This window comes from Melanerpes formicivorus, unplaced genomic scaffold, assembly GCF_026170545.1.
Source record: "Melanerpes formicivorus ecotype bairdi unplaced genomic scaffold, bMelFor1.0.p_v2 SCAF_67, whole genome shotgun sequence".
Classification (NCBI taxonomy): domain Eukaryota; kingdom Metazoa; phylum Chordata; class Aves; order Piciformes; family Picidae; genus Melanerpes; species Melanerpes formicivorus.
In genome coordinates, this window is record NW_027142419.1 from 711,143 (window position 1) to 729,738 (window position 18,596).

Here is an 18,596-nt window from a genome sequence, read left to right on the forward strand (position 1 = left end):
CCTGCTGGCTCCCAGGATGGGCAGCTGAGCACCTCGGCGTGCCAGGGGGGCTGTACAAGCCAGGCCAGCTCTGCCTGAGCTTGGGAAGGGGGTTGAATCCCACCCAGAGATGATCCAAGCCTGTTGCCTCTCTTGATGTGGGCCCATGAGAGTGTGCAGACCCTCAGAGCTCATCCAGTCCAACCAGCAACCCTGCACCACCGTGGCCCCAGGAGCCATGGCCACAGGTTGCCTGAGCACCCCCAGGGATGGGGACTCCACCACCTCCCTGGGCAGCCTGTTCCAATGCCTCAGGAAATGAATGGTTCCTTGTGTCCAACCTAAACCTCCCCTGGTGCAATTTCAGGCCATTTCCTCTCATTCTATCACCTGCTCCCAGGGAGAAGAGTCCAACCACAACCTGGCTCCAGCCTCCTTTCAGGGAGCTGTAGAGAGCCAGAAGGTCTCCCCTCAGCCTCCTCTTCTCCAGGCTCAACAATCTCAGGTCCTTCAGCTGCTCCTCCCCAGCCCTGTTCTCCAGACCCTTCCCCAGCTTCCCTGCCCTTCCCTGGCCCTGCTCCAGCCTCTCAATGTCCTTCTTGGAGTGAGGAGCCCAAAACTCAACCCAGGACTCAAGGTGTGCCCAGTACAGGGAACACTCCCTGCCCTGCTCCTGCTGGCCACACTTTAGCTGATGGAAGCCAGGCTGCTGGTGGCCTTCTTGGCCACCTGGGCACCCAGCTGCCATCAGCCAGCACCCCCAGGTCCCTTTTGTGCCAGGCAACTTGCCAACCACTCTGCCTTCCCCAGCTCCTTTCCCCATTCCTCCCTTCTTGCAGATTTGTTTGCCCCATCCCAGCAGCAGGCAGGGAGGGAGGTCCAGGACCGTGGTGGGGGGGGGAAGGCAGGATAGTGCCTGGGGCAGAGGTGTGCTGTGCCAGCCCCTCTCTCTCCCAAACCACCTCCCCAAAGTGCTTATCAGCTTCCAAAAGCCAGCTGTTTAAAATAGCATTTAGGGGCATGATTTCAAGTCACAAAAGCCATGAAATTCAGAGTTAAGGCTAAAAAAAATCCACTTGGCACTCTGGCCTGAAGTCATGCAAGGCATGAGCCAGAGGCAGCAGCTCCAAGGAGCAGCACAGCCCCTGGGCTGTGGCTCTCCAGAGCTCCTGGAGAAGGTGGTGAGGCAGAGCCCTTAATGAGATTTGAATGAGGGAAGGTTTGGGAATGTTATTTGGAGGAGTTTTTTGGGGGGGAAGGGATGTTTATCCTAAACTGGGTGGCTGGAGGTGGCTTGGCTGCATGGGACAGCAGGGTGGTCCCACCTGGATGAGCTGTGGGGTTTCAGCAGCCATCCCTAGAGCTGGGGTGGGACTGGAAGGTTTGAGGGGAGCTGAACTGGGCTCCTGTGTGCCCTCCCAGTATGCAGCACCAGGCTGCTTCTGGAGGGAGCTGAGGGGGAGACCTTCTGGCTCTCTACAGCTACCTGAAAGGAGGTTGGAGGCAGTGGGAGGGGGGTGGGAATTGGTCTCTGCTCCCTAGTAACAAATGGTAGAACAAAAGGAAATGGCCTCAGGTTGCACCAGGGAAGGTTTAGGTTGGACATTGGGAACACTGTAAGAGTGGTCAGGCACTGGCACAGGCTGCCCAGGGAGGTGGTGGAGTCCCCATTCTCCCTGGAGGTGTTCAAGAAGCCTGTGGCCATGGTGCTCTTAAGTTGAAGGTTGGAAACAATGACCCTGGGGAGGCCTTTTCCAACCAAAGTAAGTCCCTGGGGGGGGCAAATCTCTGTTCTTACCTTACACAACCTGACACCAACCCCCCCAAAAAAGCAGCACTCACCTGAGGACAGATCCTGTGGCCCAAGCCAAGTCCCTTCTCCAGAGGAGCACAGCCCTGGATCACTGCAGACCTTTGCTCTCCTCCTCCTCCCCAGCCCTGAGTTTTGGGTTCCTCTCACTGCAGACCTTTGCTCTCCTCCTCCTCCCCAGCCCTGAGTTTTGGGTTCCTCTCACTGCAGACCTTTGCTCTCCTCCTCCTCCCCAGCCCTGAGTTTTGGGTTCCTTTCACTGCAGACCTTTGCTCTCCTCCTCCTCCCCAGCCCTGAGTTTTGGGTTCCTCTCACTGCAGACCTTTGCTCTCCTCCTCCTCCCCAGCCCTGAGTTTTGGGTTCCTTTCACTGCAGACCTTTGCTCTCCTCCTCCCCAGCCCTGAGTTTTGGGTTCCTTTCACTGCAGACCTTTGCTCTCCTCCCCAGCCCTGAGTTTTGGGTTCCTTTCACTGCAGACCTTTGCTCTCCTCCTCCCCTCCCAGCCCTGAGTTTTGCGTTCCTTTCACTGCAGACCTTTGCTCTCCTCCTCCCCAGCCCAGAGTTTTGGGTTCCTTTCACTGCAGACCTTTGCTCTCCTCCCCAGCCCAGAGTTTTGGGTTCCTTTCACTGCAGACCTTTGCTCTCCTCCCCAGCCCAGAGTTTTGGGTTCCTCTCACTGCAGACCTTTGCTCTCCTCCCCAGCCCTGAGTTTTGGGTTCCTTTCACTGCAGACCTTTGCTCTCCTCCTCCTCCCCAGCCCTGAGTTTTGGGTTCCTTTCACTGCAGACCTTTGCTCTTCTCCTCCTCCCCCAGCCCAGAGTTTTGGGTTCCTTTCACTGCAGACCTTTGCTCTCCTCCTCCCCAGCCCAGAGTTTTGGGTTCCTTTCACTGCAGACCTTTCCTCTCCTCCTCCTCCCAGCCCTGAGTTTTGGGTTCCTTTCACTGCAGACCTTTGCTCTCCTCCCCATCCCTGAGTTTTGGGTTCCTGTCACTGCAGACTTTTGCTTTCCTCCCCCCAAGCCCAGAGTTTTGGGTTCCTTTCACTGCAGACCTTTGCTCTCCTCCTCCCCTCCCAGCCCTGAGTTTTGGGTTCCTTTCACTGCAGACCTTTGCTCTCCTCCTCCTTCCCAGCCCTGAGTTTTGGGTTCCTTTCACTGCAGACCTTTGCTCTCCTCCTCCTCCCATCCCAGAGTTTTGGGTTCCTTTCACTGCAGACCTTTGCTCTCCTCCTCCCCTCCCAGCCCTGAGTTTTGGGTTCCTTTCACTGCAGACCTTTGCTCTCCTCCTCCTCCCCAGCCCAGAGCTTTGGGTTCCTTTCACTGCAGCCCTCTCTATGGCCACAACACCTGAGGGTGAGGCTGAAGATGAAGATTCCTGCCCTGCCCAGAGCCTCTTTACAAGCTGCAGCTGGCTGGCTGGAGGCTGTTGCCCCTCCTGTGTCCCTCTTTTCAGCTACCTGCTTTGGGGGAGCACTTTTAGGGCTGAATCCTTCCCCAGCCTTCCTGATTTCCTCCATGCACAGTGTCCTAGGGTCATGTTTCCTGCCTGAGCAGTGCTTCAGGTCCTAAACACACCCCCAGAAGCTGCTTTCACCTTCTGCTGGTGCCAAGAGGGTGGCAGGTGAATGCTTCTGACTGGGAGGGAGGTGTTCACCTTGTCTCCAGGGGACAAGCCAGAAGAAGCTCCTGACATGGATGCTATGAGGGGTGAAGGGCTGTGTAGGACAGAGGGAAGGGCTGAGGGTGGTTGTGGGATGCAGGGAATCTCTGACCTTTAAGTTTTACCACCCCCTGAAACTCTCCTCGTTGGAAAACCCCCTTGAGGCTGCAAACTCCTTGGCCCCCATGCTTGCAGTGAGGGGGGTGCTGTGTGCAGCCCTCCCCCAACATGTCCCTCCCATGCCCTTCCCTTCCCCATGCAGGACTTTATGGTCCTGGGGTACCAACAAGCTGGTGTCACCCACTCCACCTCCAGGGATTGATTTGGGGGCCCTCAGTGTGGCATCTGCAGCCTCTTGAGGGTCAACCAATGCAAGCCAAGGGGATCCCAACCTGGTGCCTACCTGAAATCCTCTGCTCTTCTATTTTACCATCCCTTGAAGAAGAGGATAAGGAGGAGAAGGGTGGAGAAGAAGGAGGAGAAGACTCAAGGCTGGAAAGGGGGGGGGGGGGGGGGGGGGGGGCCTTTTCCAACCCAAGAGGTTTTCTGGTTGGACTCCGTGGTCCTAAAAGGCCTTTTCCAACCCAAGAGGTTTTGTGGTGGTTGGACTCCATGGTCCTAAAAGGCCTTTTCCAACACAAGAGGGTTTGTGGTGGTTGGACTCCATGGTCCTAAAAGGCCTTTTCCAACACAAGAGGGTTTGTGGTAGTTGGACTCCATGGTCCTAAAAGGCCTTTTCTAACCCAAGAGGGTTTGTGGTTGGACTCCATGGTCCTGAAAAGCCTTTTTCAACCCAAGAGGGTTTGTGGTGGTTGGACTCCATGGTCCTAAAAGGCCTTATCCAACCCAAGAGGTTTTGTGGTGGTTGGACTCCATGGTCCTAAAAGGTCTTTACCAACCCAAGAGGTTTTGTGGTTGGACTCCAGGGTCCTGAAAGGCCTTTTTCAACCCAAGAGGGTTTGTGGTGGTTGGACTCCATGGTCCTGAAAGGCCTTTTTCAACCCAAGAGAGTTTGTGGTGATGAGTTGGTGGTTGGACTCCATGGTCCTAAAAGGTCTTTTCCAACCCAAGAGAGTTTGTGGTGGTTGGACTCCATGGTCTTAAAAGGTCTTTTCCAACCCAAGAGGGTTTGTGGTGGTTGGACTCCATGGTCCTGAAAAGCCTTTTCCAACCCAAAAGGGTTTTGTGGTGGTTGGACTCCATGATCCTGAAAGGCCTTTTCCAACCCAAGAGGGTTTGTGGTGGTTGGACTCCATGGTCTTAAAAGGCCTTTTCCAACCCAAGAGGGTTTGTGGTGGTTGGACTCCATGGTCCTGAAAGGTCTTTTCTAACCCAAGAGGTGTTGTGGTGGTTGGCCTCCATGGTCCTGAAAGGCATTTTCCAACCCAAGAGGTTTTGTGGTTGGACTCCATGGCCTTAAAAGGCCTTATCCAACCCAAGAGAGTTTGTGGTGATGGGTTGGTGGTTGGACTCCATGGTCCTGAAAAGCCTTTTCCAACCCAAGATGTTTTGTGGTGGTTGGACTCCATGGTCTTAAAAGGTCTTTTCTAACCCAAAAGGGTTTTGTGGTTCTGTGACTTTATGAGGGGGATCCCGAAGCGCTGAGCACCCTGGGAAGGTGGTTTCTAGGAGGACAGAGACCTCCTCGGTGCGGTTTTTCTTCCCCTCTCTTTCTGCCTTTCATCCTTTCTCCCTTCGTGTGATTTCAGCCCGAGGCTTCACCTCTCCTCTTTCTCCGGGGCTTTGTGGCTTCGGCGGCGCAGAGGAAGCCCTCGGGAGGCGCAGGGAGGAGATGTTTGCAGTACAAGGACTTAGCAGCAGATGGTGGTCTTTACCCCGTTCTCTGCGCAACGACCTGGCAAACCAGCAGCCCCCCACGGCTCCCACCAGGCTGCAAGACTTGGGGGCGGGGAGGGGGGAGCTGCGCAGCCACTGGACTTTGGGAATGGGAAGAGTGACCGTGGGGCAGGGTAAGGGCGGGGTGGGGGGCAAGAGTGTGGGTTTCAGCTGGTGGGGAAGGAAAGAGAGAGCCACGGGGTTGAGCTCCACGGCCAGATTTTCCCACAGAGGGGATGGGAGGAAGCAAGCAAGGCAACACCAACCAGCAAGGAAGGAGGGGGGGAAGAGGGTTTGAGGCTGTCAGCCCCCTTCCACAAACAAACTCTGGTTTCCAGGGCTGGAGCAAGTGCCCACGGTCCCCAGCCCCTCCAAAAACCTCTGCAGAACGACAGGGAAGTCTTCTAATATTTAGCATTTTTTCGGCTAAAGCCCCAGGTCCTGGAGTCATGAGAATGCAGTGGGATGTCAGCTTCCAGCTAGAATAAATAAAGAGGGGATTCAGAGCCCCCCACACCCTCCACCCCCCCCCCCCCCCCCCACCCCGGGCTAACAAAGCAAGGCTGGGAGATGTGATCCCCACCTCCTCGTGGCTGGAAGGAAATCCTGGAAAGCGAATGAAGGGGTTGGGGGAGGCAGGGAAGCCCCTTCCTAACCTCCCCCCCTCTCCTTTGCATGCCCGGAGCAACTGAAAAAGCCCGGGATGCATCCCCCTGGAGAAGAGCACCCTCCTTCCCCAGGGCATCTGAGGACGCCCGGGATTCATCCCCCTGGAGAAGAGCACCCTCCTTCCCCAGGGCATCTGAGGACGCCCGGCTGCCATCCTCATCCTCCGAGGCTTGGGCGCTTCCACCCTGACCTTCGGAGGCGTGGGTCGGCCCGGGGGCACATCTGCAGCTTCGGAAAGCAAGGCGGGGGGAGAAGGGGGGAGGCAGGGGGAGGGGGGGTTTTGAGGATCATACCTAGCCCAGCATTTCTCAGTTTACCCCAGGGAAGGCTTGTCTGGGAGCCTGAATTATTTTGGAGCCAGGCTGCTTGAGAAGAGGAACAGGTGAAGGCGGCCGCCAGCGGAGCCCGGCTCGGCGCCTCGCTCCGGCTCCGGCTCTCCGGGGAAGCTTCCCACCCCCAACCCCCCGCCCCCCCCCCCAGGAGATAAATTACTTGCATTTGTCTGATGGCCTGGAGGTTGGCTGGAAAGGCAAAGAAAAGGGGGTTCTGGCAGCAACGGGGAACCGCAGGGAACTTGGTCCAGGGCGGCTTGGGATTAAGAGGAAAGTTTGGCATCCGCCGAGGAGACTGAAGGGAGTTTGGGGCTGTGCAGTGTGGGGAAGAGAAGGCTCCCAGGAGACCTCATTGTGGCCTTCCAGGATCTGCAGGGGGCTCCAAGAAAGCTGGGGAGGGACTTTTGAGGGTGTCAGGGAGGGAGAGGACTGGGGGGGATGGAGCAAAAGTAGAAGTGGGGGGATTCAGATTGCATGTGAGGAAGAAGTTGTTGCCCATGAGGGTGGTGAGAGCCTGGCACAGGTTGCCCAGGGAGGTGGTGGAAGCCTCCTGCCTGGAGGTGTTTGCAGCCAGGCTGGATGTGGCTGTGAGCAACCTGCTGCGGTGCGAGGTGTCCCTGCCCATGGCAGGGGGTTTGGAGCTGGCTGAGCCTTGAGCTCCCTTCCAGCCCTAACAATTCTATGATTCTAAGCAGCTCCCTTGCAGCCTTGCCCCTGCCAGCTGCAGCCTCTGCTGCCTACAGTTCCACACCCCCAGCCCTGCCATTGGCATGGCCAAATTGCCCCCCAAGGGAGAGGGAGAGGCTGGGGGCAGGATGAAGCACAGTTTTCCACCTGGAGCAGGGTGGTTTGCACAGCCTAAGCCCCAGTACCGTGGGATCAGACCTGATGGGAGGGGTGGTTTGAGTGCTCCCCGCTCTGCTCCACACCAGGGCAGCCCATCCTCAAGCTGAACCTTGCACAAGGGAGAAGGGCACCCATCATCTTCCCCTGGGCTGTGGGCATCATCCCCATGAGCTACAAGGATGATGAAGGGCCTGGAGCAGCTCTGTCAGGAGCAAAGGCTGAGAGCCTGGAGAAGAGCAGCCCCAGAGGGGAGCTGAGCAGTGCTCAGCGAGAGGTAATGGTTAGGGGGCAAGAGGTTTGGGCCAGCCTCTTGTCAGTGGTGCCCAGGGACAGGCCAAGGGGCAGTGGGTGCAAACTGGAACCCAGGAGGTTCCATGGGAAGATGAGGAGCAACTTGTTTGGTGTGAGAGTGCTGGAGGCCTGGAGCAGGCTGCCCAGAGAGGTTGTGGAGTCTCCTTGCGTGGTGACTTTCAAGCCCCATCTGGATGTGTTCCTGTGTGACCTGCCCTAGCTGACCCTGCTTTGGCAAGGGACTGGATGATCTCCAGAGGTCCCTTCCAACCCTCACCATCCTATGACTCTATGTCCAGCCACCAGATTCCACAGCATCCTCCTCCTCAGGTGCCTCAGGACCGGAGCAAAGCACCAACCTCCTCCTCCCACAGCCAAAGGGAGAGACGCTTCCCCTCTTCTTCCATCACCATTTCATCCCAGCCACAGCCCATCTGCAACCCTAATCCCTCTCCTGGGGCAGGGGGTTAGCCCCCAAATCCTTCTCCTGCCTCTACCACCCCTACCTCATTCCCTAACCCCCCTCTCTCCGGGGCTCAGCGGCAGCCCCGGCGCAGCCCATCGCAGCTCATCGCAGCCCATCGCAGCCCATCGCAGCTCATCGCAGCTCATCGCAGCTCATCAGAGCCCATCGCCCCCCCCTCCCCACCCCTTCGCTGGGGTGCTTAAAATGTATCTGCAGTTCCATCTCAGCTGCCGGTTTGCATCCCTCAGCGATAAGGCATCTGCATGTACACAGCACCCAGAAAATGACTTCACAAGCAGCAGCAGCAGCAGCAGCAGCGGCTTCCTCCCGCAGATTTCCACCACCAACCCTCCCCCCCGATTATTAAATCACAGAGGCAGCCTCCCCCCACCTCCTTCCCCCCTTCTTCCCCCCTTTGCAGTTGGTTCTGTTGAAGATTAGGTTTGATATCTTTTTGCTCTCCCCCCCCCTTCACCCCCAGCCCTTTGGGTCGGTTTTAGCTTTTTCTCTGTTTCTTGGCTTTTCTTTTGTTTTGTTTAGGGTGGGGGGTGTTTTGTTTTTGGTGGGGTGGTTTTTTTTTGTTCTCTCCCCCCTCCACATCGTGCTGGTTGATCTGAGATCACAAACCTGACATTTTGGTGCCTGCTTCGCAGTGCCAGGCAGGCAAAACTGGCAGGGACAATCGATTCTCCCCGCATACGTCTACCGGTGCCATCCGAAGCACTTCATCAATGCAAGATCAACCCTTCCAGCAGCTCCCTGCTTGCCTTTTCTTTTTCATTCCCCCACCCCCACCCCCAACTGCTCCTAGCCTGTGACAATATTCCACCAACCCCCCCAAAAAAAAATCAGGGATGCCAGCAGCGGGGTTTGGAGCTGACCGGGAGCGTTCCGGCTCTGGGAGGGGTGGAAAGGGCTCACGTTGCACCAGGGTGGTTGAGGTTGGGTGTTAGGAACAATTTCTTTGCTGCAAGAGTGGTCAGGTGGTGGAAGAGGCTGCCCAAGGAGGTGGTGGAGTCCCCATCCCTGGGGGGTGTGTCAAAAACCGCGTGGATGTGGTGCTGAGGGATGTGGTTTAGCGGCAGCGGTGGGCTCTGGGTGAGCAGTTGGACTTGATGGCCTCCAAGGTCTCTTCCAGCCTCAGGAGTTCTATGGATCTGTTCAGGCTGGATGTTAGGCAGAAGTTCTTCCCAGAAAGAGAGATTGGCCATGGGAATGTGCTGCCCAGGGAGGTGGTGGAGTCACCATCCCTGGAGGTGTTCAGGAAGAGCCTGGCTGAGGCACTTGGTGCCATGGTTGAGTTGATCAGATGGTGCTGGGTGAGAGGTTGGACTTGATGATCTCAAAGGTCTTTTCCAACCTGGTTAATTCTATTCCATTCTATTCACTCTTCTCTCCTCTCTTCTTCTCTCTTCTTCTCTTCTCTCCTCTCCTCTCTTCTCTCCTCTCTTCTCTCCTCTCTTCTCTCCTCTCTTCTCTCCTCTCTTCTCTTCTCTTCTCTTCTCTTCTCTTCTCTTCTCTTCTCTTCTCTTCTTCTCTTCTCTTCTCTTTCTCTTCTCTTCTCTTCTCTTCTCTTCTCTTTCTCTCTCTCTTCTCTTCTCCTCTCCCCTCCTCTCCCCTCCTCTCCCCTCCTCTCCCCTCCTCTCCCCTCTCTCCCCTCCTCTCCCCTCCTCTCCCCTCCTCTCCCCTCCTCTCCCCTCCTCTCCCCTCCTCTCCCCTCCTCTCCCCTCCTCTCCCCTCCCCCCTTCCCTCCCCCCTTCCCTTCCCCTTCCCTTCCCTTCCCTTCCCTTCCCTTCCCTTCCCTTCCCTTCCCTTCCCCTTCCCTTCCCTTCCCTTCCCTTCCCTTCCCTTCCCTTCCCTTCCCTTCCCTTCCCTTCCCTTCCCTTCCCTTCCCTTCCCTCTGGAGCAGATGGGATGTCAGTAAGAAAATCAGGGGCCCCTGTGGAGACAAACTTGGGGTCCCTCAGGAATGGTCTGTGGGACCTTCAGCATGGCCTCTGCAGCCTGGTGAGGGTCGACTGATGCAAGTGAAGGCAATCTCTTGGCCTCAGATTGCACCAGGAGAGGTTCAGCTGGGACATGAGGAACAATTTCTATCCTGCCCAGGGAGGTGGTGGAGTCCCCATCCCTGGAGGTGTTCAGGAAGCCTGTGGCCATGGCACCTGGGGCTGTGGTTTGATGGCCATGGTGGGGTTGGGCTGGTGGTTGGGCTGGATGACCCTTAATGGTCTCTGACAGCTGAAAAGCTTCTGTGATTTTACAGGGGAGAGCCAGAAATGCTGAGCATCCTGAGAAGAGGGTTTCTAGGAGGACAGAGGACCTCTTTGGCCTGCTCTTTCCCTCTCCCTTCACACCATTTCAGCCTGAAGCTTCACCTCTGCTGTCTCTTCAGGCCCTTGTGGCACGTAGGGAGCAGATTCACCTGACCTGGGGCCTCTCAGAGGGCTTTCCTGGGGCAAAACTTAACTGAGCTTCAAGAGGGTGCAGCCTGGTCCTTAGGGTGCCAAGCTGGGTGCTCAGAATGACCTCTCTGCCACCAGTGGAGGCACCCAGAGCTGTCTGTAGTCACAGAGGGATCCTGAAGCCCTTTCCTGGTGGGAAATCCTTCTCCCACAGGGGTGTGGGGTCTTGGCCCTGTTGCCATCCCATGATCCCATGAGGATGCTGAGGAGCCTGGAAAACAATTGCCACCACAAACAACACAATGGAAATGGGGGGGGGGGAGGTTGGTCCAGTCCTCTGCTCCCACTTGTGGCCCATGGATGGTGCTGAGCATGGTGGGGGGTGGGGGACTCTGGGGAGAAGGTAGAACCATAGAGCTGTTTGGGGTGGAAAAAGCTCTCTGAGATCACCCAGTCCAACCATCAACCCAACCCACACCATGGCCCCCAAACCATGGCCCCCCAGGTGCCACATCCACACATTTCCAGGGGTGGGGACTCCACCATCTCCCTGGGCAGCCACGAAGGGAGGGCTGAGACCACCATGCCCTGCCGGCACCCCCGTGTCTCCCTTGCCTCTTTACACCCAGACAACCTCCTGGGGGTCCCGTGGTGGAGCCACTTGTGGGGGGAGGGGATGGAGTGGGAGCTGCAGGAGGGGGGGGATTTGGCTTCCAATAACCCATCAATCCGCGGGGGGAAAGGCAGGGGCGGGGGGGGAGCGCCAAAGTGACGCCGGTCCCCCAAGAATGTGTCCCCCTCCCTTCTCCTCCCGCCTGGCCCTAATCCGGGGGTGGCAGCAGGATGGCTGGAGACAGCTGTGCCTGCCCCCCCCCCCCCCGCCCCCCGCCCTGACATCACCCACCCGCTATGAAGGCGCTGGCCACGGCCAAGGGCTCCTTCTCCAAGGGCATTGCAGGGGAGGGGCGGCAGGAGCTGCCTGCGCTCCCCTTAACCCTCTGCTTGCAGAGGTCCTGCTGCTCCCAGACCAGCTCCTGCCGAGGAGAAAAGCGTTTGGGAGGGTGCAGAGCAGGCTCCTTCCTTTCTGCAAGCCCCTGCTGCCGGGACGATGCAGGAGCTGCCTGCGCTCCCCTTAACCCTCTGCTTGCAGAGGTCCTGCTGCTCCCAGACCAGCTCCTGCCGAGGAGAAAAGCGTTTGGGAGGGTGCAGAGCAGGCTCCTTCCTTTCTGCAAGCCCCTGCTGCCGGGACGATGCAGGAGCTGCCTGCGCTCCCCTTAACCCTCTGCTTGCAGAGGTCCTGCTGCTCCCAGACCAGCTCCTGCCGAGGAGAAAAGAGTTTGGGAGGGTGCAGAGCAGGCTCCTTCCTGCCTGCAAGCCCCTGCTGCCGGGACGATGCAGGAGCTGCCTGCGCTCCCCTTAACCCTCTGCTTGCAGAGGTCCTGCTGCTCCCAGACCAGCTCCTGCCGAGGAGAAAAGCGTTTGGGGGGGTGCAGAGCAGGCTCCTTCCTGCCTGCAAGCCCCTGCTGCCGGGACGATGCAGGAGCTACCTGCGCTCCCCCTAACCCTCTGCTTGCAGAGGTCCTGCTGCTCCCAGACCAGCTCCTGCCGAGGAGAAAAGAGTTTGGGAGGCCGCAGAGCAGGCTCCTTCCTGCCGGCAAGCCCCTGCTGCCGGGACGATGCCAGGGCGACGCCAGGCTGCCGTCGCCAGCTGAGCGCTGCCAGCAGGGCACCCAGACAAAGAAAATCCGCCCTGACCCCCACCCCCCTCAAGCCAACTGGTATCGTGGAGCAGCCCCCCAGTGTTTGCCCCAAGAATCCAGCTGGGAGCTTTGTTTTCTCAGCCCGGAGTTGCTGCTGCTGGTGTCTCAGCGCAGGGGATGGAAGTAGGTGGGAGGAGGGAAGGGTGCAGACCCGACTCCCCCCCCAACCACTCCTGTTCCCCTCGTCCTGTGTGCTCTGCAGCTCATACCTCTGAGGCTAGTGCTGCTGAGGGGTTGTGTATCAACAGCCTCCAGCAAAAACAGTCCCAGCATAGACTCAGAGAGTTGTCAGGGCTGGAAGGGAGCTCAAGGCTCAGCCAGCTCCAATCCCCTGCCATGGGCAGGGAACACCTCACACCACAGCAGGTTGCTCACAGCCACCTCCAGCCTGGCTGCAAACACCTCCAGGCAGGAGACTTCCACCACCTCCCTGGGCAACCTGTGCCAGGCTCTCACCACCCTCCTGGGGAGCAACTTCTTTCCTGACCACTCTTGCAGGGCAGAGATTGTTCCTCATCTCCACGGTCTGGCTACACCTAAAAAGGAAGCTGGCATCAAGGAGGTTGGCCTGGAATCCACCTCCACCTCATCTAAGAGATGATTCCACCCCTCCCAGGACCCCCTCTGGGTTTGTAGGGCAGCACCTCTGTGGCTGGTTGCCTCCCACATTGTCCTGCCTGCCCTGAGGGGTTTGCTGAGAAAGGCTTTTCAGAGCACACCCCATGGGGCAGCTACCCATAAAGATCCTGGGAACCCCACTGGGGTGAAGTGGGAAGGCAGCTCTCAACAGCAGGTTGGCTGCCACCCCAAGCTTGCACCAACAGAGGATCATCACAGGATCATGGGAGGTTAGGAGTTGGGAGGGACCTTCGAAGAACACCAAGTCCAACCCCCCTGCCAGAGCAGGAGCAGAGAACCCAGCACAGGTCACACAGGAACACAATCCAGATGGGGCTGGAAAGGCTCCAGGGAAGGAGACTCCACAACATCTCTGGGCAGCCTGCTCCAGGGCTCTGGGACCCTCCCAGGGAAGAAATTCATCCTCATGGTGAGGTGGAACCTCCTGGGCTGGAGTTTATATCCACTGCCCCTTGTCCTATCTCAGGGTGCAAGTCAGCAGAGCCTGTCCCTGTCCCCTCCCTCCTGACCCCCAGACCTCAGATATTCATAGACATTTATTAAGTCCCCTCTCAGTCTTCTCCTCTCCAGACTAACCACCCCCAGGGCTCTCAGCCTCTCCTCCCCCAGGCAGTGCTGCAGTCCCTTCACCATCCTCGTAGCCCTCTGCTGTACTCTCTCCAGCAGATTCCTGTCCCTCCTGCCCTGGGGAGCCCCAACCTGGCTGCAGTGTTCCAGGTGAGGTCTCAGCAGGGCAAAGTAGAGGGGGGAGGAAAAAAAAGCTCAACATGAGCTCTCAGTGTGCACTTGCAGCCAGAAAGCCAATCAGATCCTGGGCTGCAGCAGGAGAAGAGTGGCCAGTAGGTCGAGGGAGGTGATCCTCCCCCTCTACTCAGCCCTGGTGAGACCCCACCTGGAGTACTTGCCTCCAGTTCTGGAGCCCCTATTACAAGAGGGATGTGGAGGTGCTGGAAGGTGTCCAGAGCAGGGCCAGGAGGATGAGCAGAGGGCTGGAGCTGCTCTGCTGTGAGGACAGACTGAAGGAGTTGGGGCTGTTCAGTCTGCAGAAGAGAAGGCTCTGAGGTGACCTAATTGTGGCCTTCCAGTAGCTGAAGGGGGCTACAGGAAGGCTGGGGAGGGACTTCTCAGGATCTCAGGGAGTGCTAGGACTAGGGGGAATGGAATGAAGCTGGAGGTGGGGAGATTCAGGCTGGAGGTGAGGAGGAAGTTCTTCCCCATGAGAGTGGTGAAGCCCTGGAATGGGTTGTCCAGGGAGGTGGTTGAGGCCCCAGCCCTGGGTGTGTTTAAGAGCAGGCTGGATGAGGCTCTGTCCAGCCTGATCTAGTGTGGGGTGTCCCTGCCCATGGCAGGGGGGTTGGAATTAGATGATCCTTGTGGTCCCTTCCAACCCTGAATGAAACTATGAAACTATGAAACTATGAGGAGAACCTCCCTGGCTCTGCTGGCCACACTCACATATGGCAGAGGAGAAGGTTTCCTTCATGACTTCAGGGCTGGACATCACAAACCCTTCCCTTAAGCTGCTTCCCAAGGCTGAGCAGAAGGAGTTGAGCCATCCAAGCGTGGTGCTGCAGCCTCAGAGGGATGCTCCTTCCCCTCTGCTCCCTCCAGCCCTGGCTGGGCAACAAGTGGGATGACTACAACTGGTCCCAGCTCGCTGCTGGGGCTGGCCACAGGGGGATAGGATGTCAGCCGGCTGCGCCCTTGAGAACGTGATCCCTCCTGGGCTGCTCTGCCTGATGGTTTCCCTGGAGCCATCAATCAGGGCAGGAGACACGATCATATTTTATAGCCAGGGCTGCTTGTGAAACTCAAGCTCGCCATGGCAGCCCCTGCTAGGCGCTTGGAAGGGGAAGGTGAAGCCTGGACACGTCTTTAACCCCTTCTGATGGCTACTTCGAGCTGCTCTGCTGCCGAGACTCCTTCCCTCCTCTGCCCTCAGCATCTGGTGCTGCAGATGCAGTGTGGGATGCTCATAGTATTACAGTATACTATGAGCATCAAACTCATGAGGCAGCAAACTCTCCCTGAGCTCCCCAGAAGCTCTGCACAGGCAGGTGGCACTCAGAGAACCCCAGAATGCCAGACCAGTAAAGGTTGGAAGGGACCTCTGGGGATCACTCAGTTTGGAGCTCAGCCAGTCCAAGCCCCCTGCTCCAGCAGGGCACCCACAGCACCCTGCCCAGCAGCACAAGGGCCAGGGTGGTTGGAAGCTCTCCACACCAAGGAGACTCCACAACCTCTCTGGGCAGCCTGCTCCAGGGCTCAGCACCCTCACACCAAACAACTTTCTCCTCATCTTCTCATGGAACCTCCTGGCTTCCAGTCTGTGCCCACTGCCCCTTGGTCTGTCCCTGGGCACCACTGAGCAGAGTCTGGCCCCAGCCTCTTGCCCCCCAGCCTTTAGCTCTTGCTGAGCATTGCTCAGATCCCCCCTGGAGCTGCTCTTCTCCAGGCTCAACACCCCCATGGGCCTCTCAGCCTTTGCTCCTCACAGAGCTGCTCCAGGCCCCTCAGCAGCTTTGGGGTCACCACTGGACTCTTTCCAGCAGTCTCCTTGAACTGGGGGGCCCAGCACTGGACAACAGAAGCATGGATGCACCTAAATGCTCCTCACCAGCCCTGTCCTCCACCTTCCTTGCCCTTCTCTGGACCTGCTCCAGCCCATCTGCACCCTGGCACTGCTGCCCTGGGCGGAATTCCAGGCGGCAGCGCTGCTGCTCTTAGGCTCGAATCAAATCGCCCGGCTTCAGAAAGCTGATCCCAGTGTCCCCAGCCCATTGTTTCCCTTCTCCTCAGGGAGCTTGTTCCTGGGCATGGTCCCACTGTGCAGTGCTGCTGTTCTCCAGGAATTGCTCTGGTGGCTTCGGTTACGCTTGGGCCAGGAACAAAGAGACTCTGCCCCACGGGCGAGCGTCCTTCCCGCAGGGAGAAGAGGAGCCCTGCTATTGAGACAAGAGGAATTTGGGAGGCCCCAGGCATGGTTTTACGGCCCAGCCATCCCAGGCTGATGGATTGCTGATTGGAAATGAGGTTTCCAAAGCTGGAAGCAGTCATCAAGGGTTGGAGAAACGACAGCTCCCACAGGGAATGAATGCGTGCAAGGGGACAATGGGGCTGAGGTGGAGACGAGTTCCTGGGAGGATTTGGGACTTGCAGGGATGCTGGGAGTGAAGAGGTGGAGATGAATCCCTGGGGAAGGTTTGGGACATGCAGGGATGCAAAGAGGTGGAGATGAATCCCTGGGGAAGGTTTGGGACTTGCAAGGATGCTGGGAGTGAAGAGTTGGAGATGAATCCCTGGGGAAGGTTTGGGACTAGCAGGGATGCAAAGAGGTGGAGATGAATGCCTGGGGAAGGTTGGGGACTTGCAAGGATGCTGGGTCCAAAGAGGTGGAGATGAATCCCTAGGGAAGGTTTGGGACATGCAGGAATGCTGTGTGCAAAGAGGTGGAGATGAATCCCTGGGGAAGGTTTGGGACTTGCAGGGATGCAAAGACATGGAGATGAATCCCTGGGGAAGGTTTGGGACTTGCAAGGATGCTGGGGAGTGAAGAGGTGGAGATGAATCCCTGGGGAAGGTTTGGGGCATGAAGGGATGCAAAGAGGTGGAGATGAATCCCTGGGAAGGTTTGGGACATGCAGGGATGAAAAGAGGTGGAGATGAATCCCTGGGGAAGGTTTGGGACTTGCAAGGATGCTGGGGAGTGAAGAGGTGGAGATGAATCCCTGGGGAAGGTTTGGGGCATGCAGGGAGGCTGGGTGCAAAGAGGTGGAGATGAATCCCTGGGGAAGGTTTGGGACTTGCAGGGATGCTGGGTGTGAAGAGGTGGAGATGAATCCCTGGGAAGGTTTGGGACTTGCAGGGATGCAAAGAGGTGGAGATGAATCCCTGGGAAGGTTTGGGACATGCAGGGATGCTGGGTGTGAAGAGGTGGAGATGAATCCCTGGGGAAGGTTTGGGACTTGCAGGGATGCAAAGAGGTGGAGATGAATCCCTGGGGTAGGTTTGGGACATGCAGGGATGCAAAGAGGTGGAGATGAATCCTGGGGAAGGTTTGGTACATTCAAGGATGCAAAGAGGTGGAGATGAATCCCTGGGGAAGGTTTGGGACTTGCAGGGATGCAAAGAGGTGGAGATGAATCCCTGGGGTAGGTTTGGACATGCAGGGATGCAAAGAGGTGGAGATGAATCCCTGGGGAAGGTTTGGGACATGCAGGGATGCAGAGAGGTGGAGATGAATCCCTGGGGAAGGTTTGGGACATGCAGGGAAGCAAAGAGGTGGAGATGAATCCCTGGGGAAGGTTTGGGACATGCAGGGATGCAGAGAGGTGGAGATGAATCCTGGGGAAGGTTTGGGCATGCAGGGATGCAAAGAGGTGGAGATGAATCCCTGGGTAAGGTTTGGGACATGCAGGGATGCAAAGAGGTGGAGATGAATCCCTGGGGAAGGTTTGGGACATGCAGGGATGCAAAGAGGTGGAGATGAATCCCTGGGGAAGGTTTGGGACTTGCAAGGATGCAAAGAGGTGGAGATGAATCCCTGGGGAAGGTTTGGGACTTGCAAGGATGCTGGGAGTGAAGAGGTGGAGATGAATCCCTAGGGAAGGTTTGGGACTTGCAAGGATGCAAAGAGGTGGAGATGAATCCCTGGGGAAGGTTTGGGACTTGCAAGGATGCAAAGAGGTGGAGATGATTCCCTGGGGAAGGTTTGGGGCATGCAGGGATGCTGGGTGTGAAGAGGTGGAGATGAATCCCTGGGGAAGGTTTGGGACATGCAGGGATGCTGGGTGCAGAGAGGTGGAGATGAATCCCTGGGGAAGGTTTGGGACATGCAGGGATGCAAAGAGGTGAAGATGAATCCCTGGGGAAGATTTGGGACTTGTAGGGATGCAAAGAGGTGGAGATGAATCCCTGGGGAAGGTTTGGGACTTGCAAGCATGCTGGGTGTGAAGAGGTGGAGATGAGTCCCTGGGGAAGGTTTGGGAGTTGCAAGGATGCTGGGAGTGAAGAGGTGGAGATGATCCCTGGGGAAGGTTTGGGACATGCAGGGATGCAAAGAGGTGGAGATGAATCCCTGGGGAAGGTTTGGGAGATGCAGGGATGCAAAGAGGTGGAGATGAATCCTTGGGGAAGGTATGGGACTTGCAAGCATGCTGGGTGTGAAGAGGTGGAGATGAATCCCTGGGGAAGGTTTGGGACTTGCAGGGATGCAGAGAGGTGGAGATGAATCCCTGGGAAGGTTTGGGACTTGCAGAGATGCAAAGAGGTGGAGATGAATCCCTGGGGAAGGTTTGGGGCATGCAGGGATGCAAAGAGGTGGAGATGAATCCCTGGGGAAGGTTTGGGGCATGAAGGGATGCAAAGAGGTGGAGATGAATCCCTGGGAAGGTTTGGGACATGCAGGGATGCAGAGAGGTGGAGATGAATCCCTGGGGAAGGTTTGGGGCATGCAGGGATGCTGGGTGTGAAGAGGTGGAGATGAATCCCTGGGGGGCATTTGGGACTTGCAGGGGGGCTGGGTGCAAAAGTTGCTCCCTGCATCCCAGAGACCGAGCAGGACTGTAGGAATTAGCTCCTCTACTCCCTAGAATCAAGTGATGGAATGAGAGGAAACGGCCTCAAGATGCACCAGGAGAGGTTCAGGTTGGACTTGAGGAGCAATTTCTTTGCTGCAAGAGTGGTCAGGGATTGGAAGAGGCTGCTCAGGGAGGTGGTGGAGTGCCCACCCTGGAGGTGGTCAAGAAACCTGTGGCCATGGCACTTGGGGCCATGGTGGGATTGGGTTGGTGGTTGGACTGGATGAGACCTTTTCCACCCCAAACATTTCTGTGGCTCTACACTGAATTTTTGATGGGGTGATTGGAACCAGAGGGTGACAAAAAGGTGCCACATGGACCCCATTCC

At 57.3% G+C, this 18,596-nt stretch overlaps 1 protein-coding gene across 1 annotated transcript in view; it reads right to left on the reverse strand.

Annotated features, from left to right (window-relative positions):
• Nucleotides 1-11,186: 11,186 nt before the first annotated feature.
• The window catches only part of PAX7 (paired box 7), a 70,305-nt gene continuing 62,895 nt past the window's right edge, over nucleotides 11,187-18,596 (reverse strand). Inside the window, exon 6 of the mRNA XM_068162840.1 lies at nucleotides 11,187-11,324. Within this exon, the coding sequence (XP_068018941.1) occupies nucleotides 11,187-11,324 (138 nt within the window). The remainder of the gene's footprint in view (nucleotides 11,325-18,596) is intronic.